Raw genomic sequence first — 24,646 nt, forward strand, 5'->3', positions numbered from 1 at the left:
TAAGAAATATTCTTAATCTTTCCATTAGAGTATTATCTGAGAACAAATGTGACAAAAAATTGTGCTAGAAAATGTGATGTTAAGAAAAGAAAAATGTTTGTGATTTAATCAGTTTATGATTGAACTGTAATTTTTATTTATTTTTAATAGGCTGTGAATTGCCCAAACAGCAACTGAGACACAAAATGTAAGTTATTCATATCAGAAAGTTTTAATACATATAAAATTCATTTTAAGATTCAGGTGGAATCTAAGAATAACTTATTTTTTATTCTTTTCACATTGTGACTTTGTCCACTGACACATTTGTTTTGTGGCACAGGGATTGGTTAAGTTCCAAAACCATCACAGAGTCTCATGTGAAAGTTCTTGAGGTACTACAAAACACATACATATGAATACATCGGACACTGCATGTGTATCATGGTATATATATTACTACTTTAACTTTCATTTACTTACAGAATGCGCAGAAAATTCTATGTCCAAGGATTGTTGGACATGAAGAATCACCTGAAAGCAGATGGCAATTCATACTCTGGGTTAGTAGTGAATTTTTGTAAAAAACATTAATTTTGCAGAATGACATACGTTAATTCACATCAGCTTTTTTAAGTTACACAAAAACTTGTAATATAAGTTGACACTGAACCATCAATGTGACAGCTGTATTTTTTTTATTGTTTGTGAACCATTTTTAATTGTGTTATCAAACAAAATTGCCCCAAAATATTATTGTACAATCCCTGTTTAATACATTTACTAATACCTATTCCAATTCATATACCATTCAATAACTTAATAGGTATTTGATATGCCAGCCAAGGAAATCAGAATTCATGATAACATGAAATAATTCAAAAGTCGGTCATGGACATTCTCAGGTATTCATTTCTCTCATTCTGATATTAAACTCTGCATAAACAAGCATTTTAATTGTATTACTGCACTTTGATTTTTTTTCCAGAGAAGCATCCAGAAAACGGGTTTGATGGCAGGACTATCTCAACTCCACAGCTGTGGACCAAAGACAATGGCCTCAACTGTGGTGTTTTCGTTTGTACTGTAAGTAGATTGCATTTTATCTGATTTTTTTTACATTTATATAATTACCTATAACTTACATTATTTCAAACTTACAGATGTCTGAGATGGAAGCCAAAAATACTCAAATGTATTCAGAAGTACTACAGACTGGGCAGCTTCTCCATCTTCGTATTTACCATGATTCACATACAAGCTGAGGTAAATTTCTGCACATGTCTGACTTTAAACTGAATACTAATTACTTTTCATTCATTCTACTATTTAAACCTGACAACTACTTCCCTCCAGAGGCTGAAATCCTGAGAGAAGAAAAAAACAAGTGCATGGCTCAGGAAATTAAAGCCTGCACCTTTCAAAAATTGGGGGAAATGTGGGTGAACATTCATACTTTTAATGATTTACAGATATTTTTATATAGCAAATCTGCTCAGGGATGTCTTACATTTTTCTGCAGAGCCATGCCTCCACAACTAATACACCTTCAGTGGATTCAGTGACTTTTGTAATAAATGGCTACACACTGAATGTGCTGGTATCGATCCTGCCACAGTAAGCAATGATACTCTACAGCACACTGTCAATCTTACAGAAGGGACTATTGAATACAGCATACTGGAGGATGAAGAAATCATGGTAGAATTAAATGTTACTGCCCAGCATAAATGTACTTTTTATATGTACGAAATGGATTTCCTTAGGAATCAGTTATACAATATTACACTTATTACAGCTGAGCTCATATGTCATGACATGAGTCAGAATACAAGAAAAAAAAAACTTATTCAGAAATCTCAATATTTAAACATACTGTAAGCATTGATAATACTACTTGAATTTAAGTTGAAAATTAATTGAATTCATTTGCAATTCTTGATCCTAATTAACAATATACATATGTTTTATGTTGTAGAAAATATATAGAGACATCACAACAGGCAAACCGAAGTCCTGCAGGATGTATCTACCTATGTACCCTACAATTTCCCATGTTTGAAAAGCCAATTAGCAGAGGGAATCTCGATTTTTGAAGAAAATCAGATAAATATGTTAAAGTTTAGCTAAGTTAAAATCTGGTCAGTGTATCATTTCATTAAATCATTACAATGTCATATAGTGTATTATTTGTGATGTAACAAGCAACATGTTTTTGAAAACAGGCCAAGGCAATAATAGAAAGAAGTCACACAGCTGGACAGAGTTGACCTTAACAGCACATCTTTATCCTCGAGGTTTTAACTCCTGAGGTAAGACATCCAGTGTAAAATTGTTTCACTACATATATACACTGAATAGCCACTAAGATAATAATGTTTGAATTCAATTACTAAAGTGAATTTAGCATTTTTTCTTATATCATGCAGATAACCATCTTGATTCTACAGAAGACAGAGGACTTCAACAAATTCCAGACAGAAATGGCCTTTATTACAAAGGGATATTTAGAATAATGTTTTCCGAACATTCACAACAGTGTAGTATAATAAGTCTCTTCCATTTACACTTGTATTTTTATCACTATTTTACACATACTTTATATTTGATTGGATGTTTTAGATCACTTTTAGAATAATTTTACACTTACTTTATTTACATTTATTTATTTTACATTATTTTGTATTTAATTGGAGGTTTTTAGAAGGAGCTTTCTGTCTCAAAACTGTATTTAAAATATAAATGTTCCCAAAACAGCAATTAATAATTTTATAAACAATCACAAACTCTTTTTTTCTTTATAATTTTACCACAATAAATATAATTAGTTAATTTAAATATATATTTTGTGTTGTTCAAACAATCCCAAAAAAACAAATATAGCAAAAGCACAGAGCATTCTTAGCAGAACTTTCTCATCACACCACGCATCTCTAACAGCTAACAAGGGTTTTCTGTGGACAGGGAGGAAACAAATATCATACACAGAAACATTTCAAAACAAATACAAAAATATTAAAATTAAAATTTAGCTTTGTATTTTTACATTTGAATGGATACAGTTGTCTGATCCAAACCTGCACATGTGTTCTGCAAACCGATACCTAACCCAATGATAATATAATTTTATTAAACAATGTTTTGGAATGTGGCACCAAGATGACTTTATTACCTCAAAATACAGCACCTGGCAACATCTGCAATTTATCTCCTCTCTAAAAGACTTGAAGCAGAACCCTTAATGATGAACACATTAATCTAGTTTTGCAAATTTAATGATCATTACTGTAAGCTCACATATCACTAACTGTCCAAGTTATGTATGAGACGATTGTGAACCAATACGTTTAGGAGAAGGACACTACAACATCCACCTCCCGCTGATGTGTGAGCTCACTCTAAAACTGTGAGGGGAGGAGCCTCCATCTCACCCTCACCCCACTGATGAATGAACTTTCTCTAAAACTTTCAGGAGGACCTCCAGTTCATAATATATAGCTAATACAATTGATTAATTAGCACTAGTTACACATAGCTTGTCCTTAATCAGTTTTCTCCCAGAAGAATAATAACAATGCTCGTGGTAAAGTTTATCTTGATTAATGATGCACTGAAGTTGTGATTAATTCAGAGTTCAGAACCCAGAGACTTATGTCTCAGAAAACCTATACTTTTATAATACAGTATGTATACATTAAACATATTTTATCATACTCAAAAAATAACAAAATAGAATTTAAAAATGTTCTATTGTCTTAACATAACATAAAAAAAAAACAAAAAAAAAAAAAACGCTGATGTGTGAGCTCACTCTAAAACTGTGAAGAGAGGGAGCTCCACAACGACCTACACAAGTTTTAAGTCCAGTTTTTCATAATCAAATAGTTTAAAATACATCCCTACATTATTAATGCCAAATCTGCCACATTCAAAATAGCGGCTGCTTAACTGGAGCCTCATACATACCCCACCGTGGCAATATCCTCACCCTACAGGGGACATCTTACCCACATAAGAAGCTCTGAAAATGGCTGTATTTCCATGTGACAGAAATTAATGTGTGTCCTGTTGGAAACAACACAGATTTTGGTTACAGATTTTAATGCCATTATTTCAAATCCAATGATTAAATTCCTGCTCTAATAACAGACAAACAGAAGGATAATAAATACCTGTACAACTGCACAAAACGTGTTTATCACATGTTTATTTGCTCAATTATAATATCATTAATATAATTATACGTTTTGGCAGACCTGTTAACAAAGTGACTATAAAAGGGCTAACTCTTGATCAAGTGCTGTTTTTCTGCATCAAATAACACAGTTACTATAGGAGAAAAAATGATTAAACTGGCATATGTTTGTGTCTAATCATATTATTTATTTTTATTATTTAACTCTCTCTAGTGGCTGGAATGGGCTTTACTAGCAGACAAAGCCAGGTGACCGGTCAAGAAGGGTGTGGCCAGAACAGGAATTGACAGTCTTTGACCCACGCTTACTCAAATCCAGGCTACCACAGCCACTGCACTATTTTTGTTAATCCTGCGTTATCTTTGCAATCTTTATTTCATTTTTGGCTTGAGTCTTTAAGTACTGTAGCTTGTTATCACACAATAAACAGAGTTACAACTCAGACAAACGTTTGATCTTGAATTATTCTGGAAGCAAAGGGTCAGACATTTTGCTCAGCCACCACAGGTGAAATGATAAGACACAGAATAAGCACTACAGTTACAATAATCCATTAGCTGTGGAAAAGTATTTTTGAGATACAAATTTCAGTGTGTGTATAGATAGATACATAGGTAGAGAGATGGATAAATACACAGATACTTGATTGATCCTGAAGCAAATTTAGCAAAGAGGTGCAAAACAGAAGATAATGAATAAATGCTAATGAATTAAGTGTCCGGATATGAAGTGTCTATATGTGTAACATGTGCAATAAAGTGTTCAGATGTGCAAACTTATTTATATTTGCATACAATATAAGACTTAGTCCTTCTCCATCTTCCAGCCCCATTTGGAAGTGGTAAAGATCCTAACTGCTTTGGAACAATGGGTTTCAAATGTGTCTAGAGCAGCTCTGTGAAAACAACCCACCATTGTTCTTACTCCTCCCTTTCATGATGATATGTGATAACCATCAATATCCATGATGGAGAGCAGTTTTTCCAGTTTGTCCAGTGTCTCAGCCACCTTGACAGCAGGTTCCACGAACAGACAACAGGTTCCATGAACAAAACACATTGTTCTTACTGGAGTCTGCCTACACTGTCTGTCCACCCCCTCAGCTCCACTGACTCCACAAGACACTCTGTAGTTCTACACTTTTTGCAGTATTTGCTCTGCATCTGTTGTAGTCCCCCTTTCACCCCACAGAGCAAAAATCAATACAACTTTAAAATCTACATTTATAATAGGTAATAATAAGGCATGATCATGTTCACCAATTAAAGGTACAGGATATGTTCCCTTGAGGTTTCCATATTGTCAGAGAAACTGTCACTCTGGTTTTACCTTTAACTAGGGATCATAACTGTACCATATTCTCTATTAAAGGTAGTTTTAAAATTGTGTTGATTTCATAATTCCCGTTTCATCTCCAGGACTTGTATTGTGTTCTTTTATTCTCCACAGTTGTATAATGAAAGATTACAGAGATGCCTCTCTCCTTCTGGAGAAGAGAATGTAATGAACCTTGAGGGAACACAACTGGACTCTAACACTACTGCTGTACCTTTAAAGATACACAACACTGTTTGTAACTTTAGTGACTGTACCTTTATTTCTGAGAGTGCACCACAGTGACAGTTTCTCTGAGTATGTTGACTGTTTAACAGGACTCTGTTCAATGTTTAATGTCCTGCCAATAATAAATACATACTTAACCAAATTTAATATATTTCTTCACAGTTGGACTTTGCTTATTAAACTTTTGTTTTGGACACATACCTGATTTTCATTCCCATCCAATTCAATGATGTCACTAAATCCAGATGTAACTGATGTCAAGCCAAATGTTTTATGCCAACCAAGTTTAATCTGTCCAATGTATTGATGTTCAATTGGTAATTTGTGACTTCGGGCATTAGCTAGTAGTAAAATATTCAGTGTCAGTAATTATAAAATAGTGGTCAGAAGTATTGTGCTCACGATCAAGATTTATCATTGTTTTTGTTTTGTTTTGTAAATGGTTAAATTTTTCCCTTTGTCATTTTTATTTATATTTATAAATATACTTTTTGTTTATAGATTTCACACATAAGGAAAAAATGTTTTGAAAAATATCTTAAATCTTTATTATTTTCCAGTATAAATTACTGATTTACCTCACAACTCTAAAACATAAATAGAAAATCCAAACCTGTCTATTTCCTTTATAGTAATGATAAATATCACACACAGCTTTTCTTCACATTCAGAGCAAATAATATTTGCTGCTCAAAAACACACATTAATAACATTTTGCATGTTCATTCATAACAGTATTTAGAAGAACCCCCCATTTATCAGGAAAATCTACACATTGCTGGCTTTATGCAAGGTTAGTAATAACAAAAAAAATATTCAACAGTTTTATCTGTGAAACTACAAAATAATGGGAATTACAGTGATTCTTAAGGCCATCAACAACAAATATTGATAGAATATTACAGAAAGACATGCTTTCCTCAAGTGGACAGTTTACAAGAAACTGTTCATTGACAAAACAAGAGTGGATCAGGTTCATTTGTTGTTCAGAGTCCAGATGTAAATGATCTTAGGGAAGCTCTGGACTGTGGTTAAATAAAAGTAGAATATACATCCTCTGATCAGATGAGATTTCAGCATTAACAGAAACCAAACAGACAAGCTCCACTTGGGTACTTTACCCATCTGTTTCATTCTTTGAAATTTACTCATCAAGAAAATAAATGTGTTTGCAGTGTTGGGTGTGTCCCATTATTTTATAAATTATTGCTTCAAAAATTACATCAGTGCAGTATTTAAATCACAGCATCTAATAACAGCTCAGGTTTTTTGATGGTAAAAAATTGCAGTATCATCCTACTAGTGCCAAATGTCTTGGGACAATACATTAAAAACTTTTAAATAGCAAACTTTTAAGCCAGTAAAAATATGTACATCTTCATTTTGCTAGTGCAGACAATGCCCCTAATATCTGAAACAGGGAAGTGGAATGAAATATTTTTGGGAAGGAATTCAGGGTGGCTAAGGAATGTGTATTACACTGAAACCCCGTTGAAGTGATGAATACAAGAAAAGGAAGGAGATGGGGTGGAGATGGGAACCTGTTGGTCCAAAATGGAATGAAGTGAGTTCGCATGGTGTATATAGGGCTGAGGGGAGGAGTTTAGATATGGTCCTACTACCAAAAACATGTTATTACACAACTTCAATTGTCAACATAACGACTGCAAAAACGTTTAACGTCAAGACATTTTTAGATATTTTTTCTTAACAATTCCACTGTCAATTCAAATGGTATGAAAAAAATAAAAGTATAGATATATGATATTTTGCTTTAATTTTTTAACATCAAGAAAAAACTGGGATCATCCAGTAGATTGGCCACACCTTGTCTAATAAAAAATCCTTTTCAAATACACATCCTGTAAACATCATGTAATGTAAAACATTAGATAATCAAAAGCGATTATTAAGGCTTGTGATCTGAATGTAGACTAGGTTGTTTGAAGAAAAATGTGGTCTAGCTAAAGTACCACTTATTAACATCCTTGACTATTGAGAAACTCCTGAATTTTCGTAAGTGATCACAAATGTAGCAGGCATGCTCTTGACCAAAAACAGAACTTTTTGCAACATAGTCCTTCCTCCAGGAGAAGAAGCGCTCATACATCTCCTGGTTCTGGTCCAGAGCTTTGAGGTGTTCTGCCAGTTCCTGAGGTGTTTGGAAGTCGTCTACATGGATAAAGGAGTCTTTGGGTATAATTTCCTCATAGTTCTCTCGGGGAGGACCGAGAACCACAGGAACAGTGCCAAGCCTCATGGGATTGAAGACCTTCTCTGTGATGTAATATTTGTGGATGGAGTTCTCGAAGGAGAGGTAGAACTTACAACTTGACATCACTTTGTTGTAGTCCTGTGGATCGATTAAACGATTAAAATGTCTTCCATAGCCCTCAACATTTATATGTTTGCTGAACTCATTGAAGAAACCCACTCGTCTGTGGTTGTCATTCCAGTGGCTGACAATCCAGCAGACCAGCTTGTCCTTCTGTGGCATTTGGAAGGGTTCGTCTTCATCTGAGATTTCTACAAGTCGTCCATAGGGAATCCAGATGTCAGAGTCTCTGCGGAAGTTTGACGTCAAGTTGAACAAGTCCTCAGCTCCGATTAGTTTAGGAGAATATGTTGGAGACTCCATATCCATCCACACCCATTTCTGCCTTGGAGGTCTTGACATTGCGAGCAGGCTTGGTAGATCACCGCCTATGTCCCGGATGTGGAACATAACAGCATGAGCTTGGTCGAATTGCCCTCGATCATCGGTCAAACGGCAACTTTTGATCCCATAGATGGATTCGCAGGAATTCAGGTCAAAATGCTCTCCAAATGGCCAGTACCAAATCAAGACCACAATTTCGGGTAGATGGTCTTTGCTAGGCTCCACAGTTGTTACAGCTTGCATCTTTTCCTGGGTGTTTTCTGTTTTGTTGGCAATAACATTGAGACAAGCCTCTGTACAGACATCGGGCTGAGGTTTGTCTGTACAAGGCATCCAGCTCATGCTGGGCTTGTAATAAATGTAGAAAATTGCAGTGAAGCAGGTCACCAGGACACCAGCAATGATAAGATGGCGGAAGTGTCCAGAAGGAGCTTTTGATGTCATTCTGAAACATTTAGGAACAGAGAGAATAATAAGGTACATCTAGATTTCAGCCTTGTCCATTCTATATATTTAGTATTGTGTAACGTGAGGTGTGTCTGTGAGTCAGTTGGTGAGTGTGTGAAGTTGTCCAAAGATGTGTGTGAGTGAACATCTGGGTGATTATGTGATTGTAACTTGTAAATAACAGGCTATTGAGTAACTCGCTATTCAAATAGATTTTACGCTGGATAATTTATTACTAGGGCAGCACAGTGATGCAGCAGGTAGTGTCGCAGTCGCACAGCTCCAGGGACCTAGAGGTTGTGGTTTCGAGCCCTGCTCTGGGTGACTGTCTGTGAGGAGTGTGGTGTGTTCTCCCTGTGTCCGCGTGGGTTTCCTCTGGGTGCTCTAGTTTCCTCCCACACCCCAAAATCACACATTGGTAGGTGGATGGAGGTGTGAATGTGTGAGTGTGTGTTGCCCTGTGAAGGACTGGTGCCCCCTCCAGGGTGTATTCCTGCCTTGCACCCAATGATTTCAGGTAGGCTCTGGACACACCATGACCCTGAACTGGATGAGGGTTACAGATAATAAATGAATGAATGAATTTGTTACTACTAATTGTACTGGTGTAATTATGGTACTCTTGAGTACAGTTAATGGTTACTCTACACCTCTAAAGGGAAATAGTAAAGGAAGAATGTCATGTGCTGTCAAACAAGTTAAAGTACTGCAGTGCGGTCTGAGGGATAGGAGGTCATTCAGTTGTGATTTTCCTGAAGTTTCTGATGATATATGTCTGCTGTTGTTTTTCTTACACCTTACATTCTTATCACCACACATAGCACTGAAACTGCTGGTCACTTCCCCGGGGCAGTTTTCATAACAATGTTTATCCTCATTCAGAAATGACCAGCAGTCTCCTAAACATGGCTTTAATGCACAGCCTCACCTACTATAGACGATTGTCGAGCAGGTCTCAATTTTGGTACAAATTGTCCTGAACTATTTTGAACATGTTTCTGAATTAATCCTGTGTTAATCCTTGATGGACAAAGCTGGAGGTGATGACATTTGAAAGTGTATGCTATTATTATTCTTTTAATTGTTTCTCTTTTTTCTCTTCCTCATTCATCCTCTTTTAAAACTAGTTCCCTATTGAATGGTGGAATGCTAGGTCTCACACTTCCCTCTTCCCCAAACATTTATGATCAGTAAACCTTATTCATTCTGACTAAAACCAATTCAACTGGAATACACCTGATTTAATAAGATTAAAGCCATGATTAAACATTATAAATCTTTGTTGCACAGAATTAGATGTGATAAAACCTAGTAAATTCTGACTTAAATCATATGAAATAGGATGTAATATAACCTTGTTTAGACTTGATAATATACAATATGATCAATTCAGGCAAAATCTAGTTTAAATGAATGAAACCTGGTGAAAACTGGTTAGTCCGACTTAATTCTGAATTAATCTTTTTACACCAGATGTTTATAAAAACATAATTAAACCTGCAGTAATCCTGGTGTACCTGATTGATTCTTGATATCACTGGATAAATAAGACTACAACCTGCTTAAACTGAAATAATTGGTTTCTCAGATAGGGTTTTAGCCTAGTCTTGGACTATACCACATTTTGAATTGTGATTTTCCATTGAAAGAAGGATAGAGTCCAGCACTAAATTTAATCTCTGTCTGGGAAACCAGCCCATAATTACACCTGATTAAAATTGGATCAAAACTTGAATAAAACAAGATGATAACATTTTATTTAGATACGTGTAAATATATAAAAACAGCTGTCTGTTTGTATTGGGTCATTTAAACATGTCCGGGTCCTAAAAACCTGAGCACTGGGAATTTTTTGCAGTTTCCGTGGAGCTGAGGAGGTTTCCTCCTTCTCCTGAAGAGCTCCTGGATGCTCTCTTTTGAACAAAGCTGATAAACATCCTCTAAAACAAACCATGCCTGCTTTATATTTGTTCTTAATCTTGGAATAAACAGACACACTCACCTGGATCTGGGATCTTCAGCACAAACGCACCCTTCAGGCTCTGTGTTTGAATCTTACAGATGTGAGCTCTGTCCAGAGCATCTACGGTTCCTCCCAGATACAGTGTGAGGACACACCTGAGTGAGACACACAGGTGGAAAGCAAATTCTAGATGTCAAAATAGTGACCTTTCTTACAGAAGTGAAACAGGTTGGACCGGCAAGGTTTAGTGTGGCATATAACTTTACTGGACCTCTCATGTGGCAGCAGAGCCTTGGACAGGGAGTGGCCTCCCTCCTTCTTTGTGGTTTGTCTTGATCGAAAAGAGTAGATATGCAAACTGACAACATTCTGCCCATAGGTCTCATCAAAGAAGCCTAAGTGTGACATTGTAATCTGAGTCCACTCTTGTTCAACTTGCCACATATTGTTTGTACTAAAAGAAATCACTGAAGATTTGTTTTGTAAGTGTGAACTTCTTTTTTGAAATTTGAAGTTTTTCTTAAAATATATGTGCCAGAAAACACCTTCACCTAAATCAGAAGCTTTAACATTGTCAAGTTAATAATGTGTCCCTTTTATATGTTCTCCTTACACTCTGCAAGGTGCTTGACCAGCAGGGACGACACGTTCAGCAGCTGTTGGAGAGACAGACTGAGCTCCGGTTGCAGAAAACAAGGCTAGAGGAAGCCCACAACACCTCCTAGGCGGTTGTCATTATCCTAGCTCTAACATTGTAGTGGATGGTCGTCTCTGATCACACACCGGAGCTGGGCTGGAAGTGTCCGCGAGTTTGGGGAAAGCCAAAGTCCACCCCACCACCGCCAAAGCCTGACGTCACCTTCTGCTCACTGGTTTGAAGTCCTCAGTTCACCTTTGTCTGCTCCAGCTCTTAAGACCACACCCCTCAGGACAGAGTTCTCATTATTGGTGAGGCTGTTCAATGGTCAAAGTACAATACGTTTATCGCCAAGTCAAAGCCAGACTGAGAATGTATTACAGTGCATCTCAAACACACACAAACACATCCACTTGTCATTCAAACATGGACGGCCCATGGATACATGCTGTGACCAAACCATGATATACCCCATAAGGTACTCTGAAGATTCTTACAGGAAGGAACCAGTTTAAACAAAAGCTGGATGAGTGTTAGGGATGTGAGTGAATTTTAGACGCCTTTTTCATTGTGTATAGGCAACAGATGGAAGCCAGTCACGCAGTGTGATGTACCATCTCTAGTAATCTCTCTCTCCTGAGCAGTTGTGTTACTGTACCACACACACTTAGGAGAAAGGTAAGTACACTTTCAACAGCAGTTCTGTAAGAGTATAGCATACACTTTCTAGATACTTCAAATTTCATCAGCTGCCTTACAAAGAAGAGCCTCTGACTGAGCTTTTCCCCACAAGACAGAGTACACTCTCAGAAAAAATATACGGTACAGGAACATTACTGTCACTAAAGCTACAATCAGTGTAGTGTATCTTTAAAGGTACAGCAGTGGTGTTAAAGTCCAGTTGTGTTCCCTAAAGGTTCATTAAATTCTCTTCTCCAGAATCTTTCGTTATACAACTGTGGAGAATAAAAGAACACAATAAAAGTCCTGGAGATGAAATCAACACATTTTTAAAATGTCCAATTTAACAAAATAAAATAAAATGATGTTCCTTAATTAGAGATACTGATTAACTTCCCCTGAGGGTACTATCACAGTGGCAGTTTTCTAAGTGTATTATCCCCCCACTTGCATGAGCCACTGACTGTTGTCCCCAGGAACTTAGTCAACCTTAACTACCTCCTTATAATCAATCTCTGGAGGTGGTGGTGCCTTCATGCTTTTCCTGACATCAACCCCTCTTCCTAAGCTTTGAATACAATTTTTTTATGCATTGGGGTTCTGTCTGTATGTTTCAGGACCCACTCACCAATGCATCTGCACCTTGCGTTTTAGTACTGACACTGGGCACTGGGACAGAGGATCTGTCCAACTTCTCACTACATGATTTCATCCCCATTCTACAAACTACAAACTACAGATTACAAACCTAATTTAACTGAAGCCAGATCACAGTATGTTTGGTCCACAAGAAAAAAGAATGCCAGGTTTGTTTTCTGCACTGCATTGCACTGTTAATAAACAAACAAACTCTATAATCCCTCTTGATTTTAACAGCAATTCATTTAAATATTTAACGATAAAATGAGGGCAGCACGGTGGCGCAGCAGGTAGTGTCGCAGTCACACAGCTCCAGGGTTGTGGGTTCGATTCCCGCTCTGGGTGACTGTCTGAGAGTTGGTGTGTTTCCTCCAGGTGACTGTCTGTGTGGTGTGTTCTCTCTGTGTCTGTGTGGGTTTCCTCCGGGTGACTGTCTGTGAGGAGCGTGGTGTGTTCTCCCTGTGTCTGTGTGGGTTTCCTCCGGGTGACTGTCTGTGAGCAGTATGGTGTGTTCTCCCTGTGTCTGCGTGGGTTTCCTCCGGGTGACTGTCTGTGAGGAGTTGGTGTGTTCTCCCTGTGTCTGCGTGGGTTTCCTTCCACAAATTCACATTGATGTATACTGGATCATGTACCAACACGGTTATTGAAACCAATCTTACCTTAAGTAATTGGACTATTGCCTGCTTTAGTCAACCCCTCCCTCACTAAATATGTGCCTAAATCCCAGAAATGAACAGTCATCAAACCAATTATTAATAAATAATAAGTCACATTTACATACAGTCTTTCTAATTCTAAAGGTCACTTTACACAAGGAAACCAAAAAAGAGAGAAAGAGAAGACATTTATATCTGCAGAGGAGTGCAGAAATACTGAGAGAAGAGGTAGGTCTTTAAAAAAATCCAATCCTGACCCTCTTCACCTACCTCCATTCATCTACCTCCAAAACAGTAGTATTCATAAGGTTTTTCAGTCTGGGTTTAGACCGAAATAATAGCCTTTAAATAGCTCTAACAATAGTAACAAACAACTTACTTCTGTCACTTGATAAAGGCTTGATCTTACCGCAGCATTCACTCCCATACACCATGGGATACTACCTGATAGACTGGAAAATCTGGCAGGTATTTAGGATCTGCCCCTTTTCCGGGTAAGATCCAATTTGAATGTCAGTAACAAACATGTTTACATGAATAACAATATTTCCTGCCTGCCATGTTTTAGTGAAATATGATTGTTCCATAAAGTTCAGTACTTGGTCATCTACAATTCACCCTCTATATACTGCCACTGAGTAGAGTAATCTGTAGTCTGTAACCCTTATTCCAATTCAGTGTCATGGTGCGTCCGGAGCGTACCCGGAATCACTGGGTGCAAGACACTCAGACACAGGGAGAATACACCACACTCCTCACAGACAGTCACCCGGAGGAAACCCACGCAGACACAGGGAGAACACACCATACTCCTCACAGACAGTCACCCGGAGGAAACCCACGCAGACACAGGGAGAACACACCATACTCCTCACAGACAGTCACCCGGAGGAAACCCATGCAGACACAGAGAGAACACACCACACTCCTCACAGACAGTCACCCGGAGAAAACCCACGCAGACACAGGGAGAACACACCACAATCCTCACAGACAGTCACCCGGAGGAAACCCACGCAGACACAGAGAGAACACACCACACTCCTCACAGACAGTCACCTGGAGGAAACTCACACAGACACAGGGAGAACACACCACACTTCTCACAGACAGTCACCCGGAGCAGGACTCGAACCCACAACCTCCAGGTCTCTGGAGCTGTGACAGAGAACTACCTACTGCTCCACAGTGACACTCTTCTGTATATATCAGCTAATCCTAATGATGCCATCTGTCTTAATTAATTAATTAATAATTAATACACTATTTTATACACCCTGAAATATAAAGGTGCTGCAAAAAGTTCTTTGAGTAATGCCTTAGAAGAACCACACAGTATCCAAAAAGAACCATTTTTGCTGATATGTTTCAATGGGTAAATAATCTTAAGATCAAGAGACTGATCTTCACAGATGCATTTCTTTAACAAAATTGGTCTTCTGTAGCATTGCTCAAAGAACCTTCTGTAGAACCTTTATTTTTAAGAGTGTAGATAATAAAGATTGGATGTCACACAGCTTTTTCCTACTAAATGCAGATAAAACAATTAATTAATAGTAGAACCTAATTCTGCCATAACCTAGATGATTTCTCAGTTGTACTCAGTACCATGCGTAGTTTTCCACCAAACATTTACATTTGAAAGGCAAATATCCAGTCAAAACCACCTTACTCAATGTTGGCAAACATAGCATAGCAATCCATAGCACAGTTTCCCTTTGCTTTGTATGAACAGGCCTGTCTTTTCTCTGTAAAGCTGCTTTTGACAACATTTATTATATGAGTAAAGCTGAATTATAATTGTTGAAATACACAGTGCAATTGCTTGGTCTTAAGAGTCGATCAAATAGACAATGAGTACAAGGGTGTTTATTGATGTTATGGCTAAGTAGTGTAAACACAGAGACAAAGGAAGGTGGAGAGTGAAACTGAGAGGGTGTGGGGGGGGCAGAGAGAGAGAAGAGAGAGAGAGTGAGTAACATGATCTTGATGCTTGTCATCTTTTAAACAAACAAAAGAAAAAAAGATACAAGCATTCTCAAACAATACTCCTCTGTTTAAGAGTGTATGCAGGAGGACTGGACACAATCCTGTAGAACCGGTCCAGTCCTAGACCAAAACTTTACTGTAGCTTACAGGATCTGTCCAACTTATAGATGGTAAAGATGCTAAAGAAGATAAAATATGGTGAATTTTGGCAATATTGCATAGGTGGAAGAAGGTGGTTTTGACTGTATTGGATATGTGGGTAGCAAATGTGAGTCGAATAAAATGCTACCAATAAAATGTTTCTGAGAAAATGTACCTAATCACAATACCTCCGTTTTATCAGAATTTAACATGAGAAATTTTTGCTTCATCCATTCTTTTATTTTAGTTAGACTTTCTGTTATTTTATATAGACAACATCATTAGGTTTGTCTGATATATACAGTTATATGTCATCAGTGTAACGGATTAGTCTACACAGTGGCAGCATGTAGAGTGTGAACAATAGAGGGCCAATCACTGACCCTTGTGGAACACCATATTTAACTAAAGTATGATTTGAAGGATTTATTATTCAGACAAACAAATCGATAACGGTCAGATAAATAGGATCTGAAGAGAGGGCAGATCCTTATATTCCTATCAGATGTAAGAGGTCTGCCTGGGTCTGGGGCGAGGCTGCCTGCTAAGCCACCCCCAGTCACTAGAGGGAGACATAGGCACTCTTAATTTGGGGCAATTGGTTCCACATAGGCTACTCCTGCATAAGGGAAGCCAACACACACCTCAGTGCTCAGTCTTGGGTTTCTCTAAGTCTGGCTGATAATTTGGTAAAGGCTTTTGAGTTTTCTCCTGGGTTACTCTATCTTCTTCTTCTTCTTCTCCACCAGAGCTTTCCCTCTGGTTTTTCTCTTAAGATTCAATATTTTCTTTTCTTTCCAATTTTTTTGGTATAAATAAATAATTAGAAATAAGTTGTGTTCTATCTTTAATTTATTTTGTCTCATCTTGTCCCTCACTTTTGTTTTGGGAAGCTCTCTTGCCTTTGTTTTATTTTGCTCAATTCTGAGCTGATCAGTTTTTCCCTGACATCTTAAGTTTTCCTCTCGTGTTTCATTTTGTCTCGGTGTTCCTAACTTCCAGAGTTAGGGTTGTTTGTGTGTCTCTGCACTTGAGGCCTATTTCTCTAGTGCTCTGTTGGTGGCTTTCCCTGTTTCAATCCACCCCTGGGCGAGCTGCCACATTATACCAGATTTTCCAGCCTATTAAGAGGTATTAAATGATCTATGGTATCAAGCACTGTGCTAAGGTCAAGCAGCACCAGAATAGAGATACAACCCTTATCATGTGAAAGGAGTAAGTAATTAGTTACTCTTGTTAGAGCTGTTTCTGTGGTGTGATTTGGTCTAAGTCCAGACTGAAAGACATTATGAATGCCATTTTGTATTGGCCTGTAGTTTGCGAGCTAAAGAGGGTCAGATTGGGTTTTTTAATAACTGGTTTGGGACACCATGGTGGCGCAGCAAGTAGTGTCACAGTCACACAGCTCCAGGGCCCTTTCTATAAGGAAAGAGAAATATTATGATTTGGCTTTAGATAAGGCATGTTTGTAGTTGGTGAGGCTGTGCTGCCATGCAATTCAAAAACATTCTAGTTTTTAGATAACAGAGAAACAGTGTCAGAAAAAGCATGACACGAGGCTAATTTCCTTGTATTTTATCATAGAGCTCAGTACAGTTTGTGAAGTAATATGAAGTTTGTGAATAAATATAACCTTGATTCATTTGCTTTAAATAATTACATACCAATTTCAAACTTCATTTTTAAGTTAGATAACTGAAACAATTTCTCCCAACATTATTTTCTAAAAAAGTAAATTTATCTCAGATAAGCATGATATTCTCAGTGGTGTACCACAAGGGTCTGTAATTGGTCCTCTTATGTTCTCATTACGTATGCTGCCAGTGGGTCAAATTCTAAATGATCATAATTATGCAGATAGCACATTCTATATTATTTTTCTTCATTATTTTAAAGCTTTATTAAGATAAGACAGGGGTATTATAATTGGTGAAGCAAAGGAGAGAAAGCTGTGTGAAAGACATGGAAACCTGCTTGAGAGGCTGGTTTGGACTGGGTCTATTTTGTAGTGAGGGGCAGGTTTAGACCGGTCATTCCTGTAAAGATGTCTGGTTCTGGATGAGCTGAAGGGGCTGGTTGGTCTGCAGAGGAACACCAGCTGTGCTGCCGGGTTATGGTTATGACCCGACTCATTCCAAGATCTCAGCATAGATTATTTTGATTAATTTTCAGTTTTATTAATAACTGATTATTATTGTTATTGATTATTCATTGCATTTTTATATTTTTATATCAATTGTTTATCATTTGCTTAAATAGGTCAAATTACTCAATTATTTGTTTTTCAAAATATATAAAAAATATATGTTCAGTTTAATGTTTATGTGCTTTGGCAACATTGTTACTGAAACAGTCATGCTAATAAAGCCAAGCTGAATTGAGAAATTGAATTGACTTGTAGAGTAAGCATTGATCACTTTAGTATTAAATAGCAAACCTAGGTAAATGTCTGCACATATGTTTAGGGGGTTTAAAATGGTGGTCTGTTTAATAGAGATGAAACAACTCAACTGTGAGACATGGGGCTGAGAGAGAGAGATAAATCATTCCTCCAAGTGAACATGAATCTCTACACCACACGGACCTCTGGGGGCCGAATTATCCCACAGTGTTTCAGAAAGGTTAGAAAGATGTAACCATATAATAGCAACATTGGCATTTTCATTATAGGATCTAATAAAGCTTTTAGCATCAAACTGTACTGCACCTCTCTGCTCTTCTGTCTGAATCTGAGTGATTCACATACAGATTATACACAATCTTCAGTAATTGTCTTATTTCACTCCTGTTGTAGTTTGTAAGAGACGTCAGGCACAAGCCCTGTATTCCTCTGTTTCAGTCTTTTCCCCCTGTTTACAGGTAAATAATCTGATCCCGCTGTCCCTGCGCTCTAAGAGTGAACAGATTCTTTTTTTTGTTTTCCTCTTGAATGAATATTTAATTACTATCTGGGTGCAGTGTTATCAGTATATTATCTGTGACATGCATTAGTAAGCATTAACATTGATAACGGTACTAGGAGAACAATCTTTAATGTAGGGTGGGCAGCTAGTCCAAGCCAGTCAGTCATCCATCAGTGTCCAGTCAGAATCTGAAATAAAATAAAGACATAAAATATAGTTATATATAAAAATAAAGTTATATATAAACACAAATGCAATATCTTAAAGCTATTATTGTCATTATCATCATTATTACTGTTATTGTTGTTACTGAAGGTTATTTACAAGGCCTACAAAACTATGTAATATTGTTACCTTAAAATTACATTTAGAAAATCATTGTGACACTCCACTGAGCTGTTACAGGAAAACCAGAGACTCTGTCGTTCCTGCTTTGGGTTCAGTATTGCAGAAATTTCAGTCTGTAATATTTGGAGGAGGGTAGGAAACCCACCCCCCTCTCTCCTCTCCAGTGATACCAGTGCAGTGCTGTAAAAATGAATTACATCAGAGGGAGCCCCAGGAGCAAAAAGAAATAATAATAATAATAATAATAATAATCTTACCAAGTGTTCCTTTAAGTTTAATAGGTTTTGGGAAACATTCAGCAGTTAAAGTGAATCTAAGGCTTTTAAGGGCTTTTATCAGTAATGGATTTTAAAAATGTTCTCCCTGTGTCTGCGTGGGTTTCCTCCGGGTGACTGTCTGTGAGGAGTGTGGTGTGTTCTCTCTGTGTCTGCGTGGGTTTCCTCCAGGTGACTGTCTGTGAGGAGTGTGGTGTGTTCTCCCTGTGTCTGTGTGGGTTTCCTCCAGGTGACCTAGGCCATTTGTGATGAAAGGACTGTTTGACCTGAAGGTGGAAGAGAGAGCAAACATCTCACCTGTAAAGAACAGACAGAGGGCTACACCTGGCATTCTGAATGGTAAAAGTGATCTTTTAAGTCAAAAGACAAAATCTACTTTATTGTCAATACTACAGTATATGCAGAACATTCAGATTACTGTAATTGAGTTAGTCTCACACCCATGGCCAGCAGTAAACATATAACAGTAAATAAGCACAAAAACAGATAACCACAAAAACAAAGATAGACCCATGCCTTCGCACTCCCCTCCTTTCTGATGGACTAAAGCCTCAGAGTCTATAGTACATTTGTAATTTTACAGTTTTGGGTAACACTCTAAATTAAAGCCCACTAATTATGGACTAAGTAAATGGTAGGATAATAGATGCTCTTGCATTGTACTTTACAAACATTTTACAATAAAGCATGTAAACAGTTAAGTAGAGAGCAGTATAAAATAAGTAAAGCGTAAGTAAAGTGTAGGATAATTGATTTATGATGTTCTTGCCAGGTACCTTACAAGCAAGAAACATTTATTACAAATATTACTTATAGCACGAGCATTATAGGATTGCAATATAGGATCATCAACCCCTTAGAATGACTTACAATGCATATTTTCATTACAGGCACTAGCAGATGCTGTGCACATATGGATATTTAAAAATATTCAGGAGATATGAACGACCATTTTAATAATCTATTGTATCCTTATCTAAAATTCTAATCTGCCCCCTTGGGTACAACAGGGAACATACATCAGATTTCCTTCCTCTTTTTCCTTGTTCCTCAGCTCATCAGCCTTAACTTGATCATCCTTATCAAGATACACCATTCCATTTTACTTATTTAAGAGGATTTCACCAACTCAGAAAATGTGTGCTTTATAGACACTAATCTCCAGCTGAGAACATCACACCAGTGTGTTCATAAAGGTTACAAATGACCATGTTTTATGTTTGAAATGTAGCTTAGTGTTAATTATGGTGTAGGTAACCTGTAGGTTACCTCTCAAGTACCTTGCAATATAGGCAGTATGGACTGTGATTTAAGTGTAGTTTTGTACCCTGTACTCTCCTGTAAGTAACTACTAAGTATTATGTAACTATAGCTTAGTATCCTGTATAATGTAAAATTAGCTGTTTGGGCAGTAAACTGAAGTGGCAACAATCTGAAATGAATTCAGCATATTCTCTGTAAATACAAGCTAAAATATTCTAAGCATGAAGTACATATTAACTACGTAATATAAGTACAAAGCCTACTTTGACTTGAAAGTAAGGCTAAAAACACAAAGCATTTTTAAAAATTAATGATAAACAAAAAACAAAAAAAAATACATTTTCAACCAGCGAAGTCAAAACATGATAATTTGCAAAACTTAAAATGCTTTTAACAAAATTAATGGTCAACAAAAGACTCTGCATCCAGCCCACCAGAACACACAAACACAATTTATGTATGTAAATTCCAACCAAATTATTTTCTGCTTCTTTTCTTTAATTAGCCCACCAGAAAAACTCACACATGCCATACATATAAACTCAAAATTTATAATCTGCTTATTTTTCTTCCCTCTGGTTTTTTCATCTTCTCTTTGTGGGACAGGTCAGATGAGGCATACTCTAAAACAAATGTAACTGTTGCCATCACAGATACCCAAGGCTCATAGATATTATTAAAATAGGAAGAGTGGGCATTGGCTTATCAGAACAAACATGTCCAGTTCACACACATCTATTATACACACCAGTGACTAGTAGCTTTGTCCTTAACACCACTTCTGAGAATCTCATTTTTAAGGCAATGTGTGATAGCTTTCAATTACTCTCTGACCTGTAAAAAAAAAAAAAAAAAATAAGACTTTCAAATATCTACTTGTGTACTTACCTGTAGCCTATTTTAGACATGATAAAAACTAAAACATACCATTGAAGCAAACATTCAAAACCTGGATAAAATCGTAAAACAGGCCTAGCATTACCTACAACCTGCCTGCAGGGCCCAGCTAATATTTCTCCTGGTTTAACTGTAATAAGCCAATCTATTTTGAATTTACCAAGCTAGAAATATAAGGGTAACATATCACAAATATATCACATGCATGTTAACTAGCATATTTTATCACTAAAAAATACATCTCTTTAGCCTAGCATTAGTTGTTGGTTGTAGATAAGGTTACATATGAATTATGTGATAACAACAAATGATAGTAAGGAACTTCAGTAGGTTAAAGTTACATATTTTAATGAAATATGTCTCACCAGTGGCAGATTCTACCTTCAACAGGAGCAGAAACAGCACCAGATAGAGAATAACAAGGTCTCAATGAGTGAATCATGACCACACCAGATTGACTCCTGAACAACTGATTAATTCAGGAGTCATCTACAGCTCTTTGGTTCTGAGTCTCCCCTTCACAGGTACACAGCCAATTACTGAGTGGCAAAGACATTAACTTAGACATTGTTTTAGGGTTTCATAATTATTACATTTTCAAGTGTGTGATTTTAAATGAAAAAGAATCATTTTCCGTGTATTGTTGTTTATTGTGTCTAACAATAAATCAAAATTAAAAATTTGAATAGCTGATAGTATGTTGGTTGAAGAAATATTTGATTTTAAATTAATTATATTTTTAACTACTGATAAGATAAAATAAGTAATTTAAAATGTTGCTCAGTTTCTTTATTATATGGCTGTAAATAAAATCAGAACCATCTTATGACAGGATCAGTTTACATGAATTTTGCTTGATTTTTCTACGATCTCAGAATGAATATTAAAAATATCTCTTGTGATAATTGCTTTTTCATTGAAAAATTCTAGATTTGCAATTAAACCACAGAATTTGGGTACATATTCTGAACAGTGAAATTGAACACATGTTTGTAAGAGAATTGGTTGTATCAATGAAACTTTCAAAAGAAGTAAAATGCAACTCTTTCATTGATTAATTTTTTTAATTGCATTAATGAATTTCTGTTGATAACCTTGGGCTGTGTACATGATTATAATCTAAAGCAGGGGTGGGCAGTCTTATCTGCAAAGGGCCGGGGTGGCTACGGGTTTTTGTTCCAACCAACCCGGAGATCTAAAGGAATGGCTTCATTTCATATGAAACATTCGCTGAGTCTAATTCAAGTCTCGAACACATAACATCAATGTTCTGATATTTCATTAAATTGACACCTTTAGAGTTAAGTGATCTTTAAGCAGAGCAATTTTAGATAAGTAGATTTAGATCTGTTTGTGGGAGAAACAAATTGGGGTTTCCAAGTGGGTTTCCTCCCCTTGTCCGCGTGGGTTTCCTCCGGGTGCTCCGGTTTCCTCCCACAGTCCATAAACACATGTTGCAGGTGGATTGGTGACTCAAAAGTGAGTAAATGTGTGTGTGTGTGTCTGTGTTGCCCTGTGAAGGACTGGCGCTCCCTCCAGGGTGTATCCCCGCCTTGTGCCCAATGATTCCAGGTAGGCTCTGGACCCCCCGCGACCCTGAATTGGATAAGGGTTACAGATAGTGAATGAATGAATGAAAAGTGACTGGGTGTACGTGTTAGTAACCTCTCTCCAGTAGCCTCCACTGCCCATTGACATATAATCATAAACAAACCAGAAGATCATTAACACACATTCACATAACTATATATTTCATGTGATTTACTCATGCTCACATTGGTTACCATATTATTATGGGGTTATGTCTGCTCTAGATCAGATTACAGATTTATCACATGGAGTGGAATTTTCAGCCAATAGCACTGCCATGGGTTTTAGTAAAGTCACAGAAGTGACAGCTGTTAGGATGGTTTCTTTGCAAAATAGAATGGCTCTAGATTAATGGCTATTCTCTCAGCCCAGGGGGGGACATGCTATAGTGGGTACTGAGTGCTGTTTCTTACATTCCAGACAATAGTGGGGACCTGAAATAGGTCGTTTCCAAATTGAAAATATTTCACAGGTAGTACCCAGGGTGGATGCTTTGACTGGTTAGCTGAAATGCTTGAGGGAATGGGCAGATTAATTGTAGAATATATTCTTTTGGGTCTTCTGGGGTTACTCATCCTAGTTCTGGTAATTGTACTAGTACAGTACATAAAGTTGTAATGGTTGGATCTGGCACTGGGCCGTCTCTGACCACCAGAGGGCGATACCACTCCAACCCCAGAGCAAATTGGGCTCAACGACCCATACCTGGGCAGAGGGTTTTATAAGCCTTAAAACACCAAAAGACAAGGAGCTTTAAGACTTGTTCTATATTTTTTATGTAATTTATATAAAAATAGTTATAAAAAAGCTACAAAAATATTATGAAATATCTGCTAATGATTTGGCTACATTTCCAATCTGTTATACACAAGTAAAAATGAACACAATAGTTTTACTCAATAATGGAAGACTCAATAGAAAACAGCCTTACACAAAGAATAATAACTATAGGCTTTATTAACGTAAAAGACAGGAATTTTGGTTGGTTTGGTCTTTTGGTTACTATATAGGAGTGTTGGCTAATCATTTTCTGAGGTGCCCTACCCACTTTTGAATGACGTGGATGTGTGTGTTGGTGTGTTTGACCTGCACTGCAATAAATTTTCAGTCTGACAATAAACTTCTTGTATGTTGACCCTTGAATGCTGAACAGACTCACCATTATTGAGAAACACCATCCTGAGGGGTGTGGACTTTGGTTTTCCTCAAACTCACGGACACTTCCAGCCCTCTGATCCACATCGATAGAGCTGGGAAAGAGGTGGCCAACTAGGAGGTGTTGTGGGCTTCCTCCAGTCTTGTCTTCCAAATTGCAGCTCAGTCTGTCTCTCCAACAGTTGTTGAAACTGTCACCCTTCTGGTCAAGCTTTTTGCAGATTGTAAGGAGAACATTAAATATGGAGCAATTGCTGGCTTTCCAACCTCAATCAAAGTGTTTTCTGGTGTGCAGAATGAAAATCAAGTGAAAGAAGTTTGCACTTTTAAAGCACAGTTGCAATCTTTGGCGAGCTCACAAGGAGTAGAATACAAGCCTAAAGCTCAATTTATACTTCTGCGTCAACCCTACGCCGCAGCCTGATGACTGTGATTGGTTAGTAGTCGGAGGGACATTATTGAAGTTGAACTTAAGAAATGCAGGAACATGAACTCCTCTCCTCCACACACAGAGACACACAGACAGCAGCACATTCACAGCCAGAGATTTTCTCAGACACGGTGTGGGCTTCAGGGAGTAATATAAATACTGAACAAAGGAAAAGTACAAAGGTCTCCAGGAAAAAAATAAATAAAACAACTGATAGCACATGGGAACAATATAC

General features: G+C 37.3%; 1 protein-coding gene and 2 long non-coding RNA genes across 3 annotated transcripts; 1 reads left to right on the forward strand and 2 right to left on the reverse strand.

Annotated features, from left to right (window-relative positions):
• The first annotated feature begins 324 nt into the window (after nucleotides 1–324).
• Nucleotides 325–1,846, forward strand: LOC136695694 (uncharacterized). Its single transcript, XR_010802334.1, has 5 exons — nucleotides 325–374; nucleotides 465–542; nucleotides 968–1,065; nucleotides 1,143–1,245; nucleotides 1,336–1,846. It is a non-coding gene; the product is annotated as an uncharacterized lncRNA (long non-coding RNA).
• A 4,404-nt stretch (nucleotides 1,847–6,250) lies between these two features.
• Nucleotides 6,251–11,543, reverse strand: LOC136694629 (4-galactosyl-N-acetylglucosaminide 3-alpha-L-fucosyltransferase 9-like). The gene is made up of 3 exons (XM_066668344.1): nucleotides 11,421–11,543; nucleotides 10,847–10,962; nucleotides 6,251–8,842 (listed from the first exon to the last, which is right to left on the reverse strand). Exon 3 carries the CDS (start codon nucleotides 8,839–8,841, stop codon nucleotides 7,699–7,701), a length of 1,143 nt encoding a protein of 380 aa, XP_066524441.1. The 5' UTR covers nucleotide 8,842; nucleotides 10,847–10,962; nucleotides 11,421–11,543; the 3' UTR covers nucleotides 6,251–7,698.
• Nucleotides 11,544–18,813: 7,270 nt separating this feature from the next.
• LOC136694630 (uncharacterized) lies at nucleotides 18,814–21,287 on the reverse strand. The gene is made up of 3 exons (XR_010802227.1): nucleotides 21,088–21,287; nucleotides 19,059–19,342; nucleotides 18,814–18,981 (listed from the first exon to the last, which is right to left on the reverse strand). It is a non-coding gene; the product is annotated as an uncharacterized lncRNA (long non-coding RNA).
• Between the last annotated feature and the right edge of the window lie 3,359 nt (nucleotides 21,288–24,646).

This window comes from Hoplias malabaricus, chromosome 4, assembly GCF_029633855.1.
Source record: "Hoplias malabaricus isolate fHopMal1 chromosome 4, fHopMal1.hap1, whole genome shotgun sequence".
Lineage (NCBI taxonomy): Eukaryota > Metazoa > Chordata > Actinopteri > Characiformes > Erythrinidae > Hoplias > Hoplias malabaricus.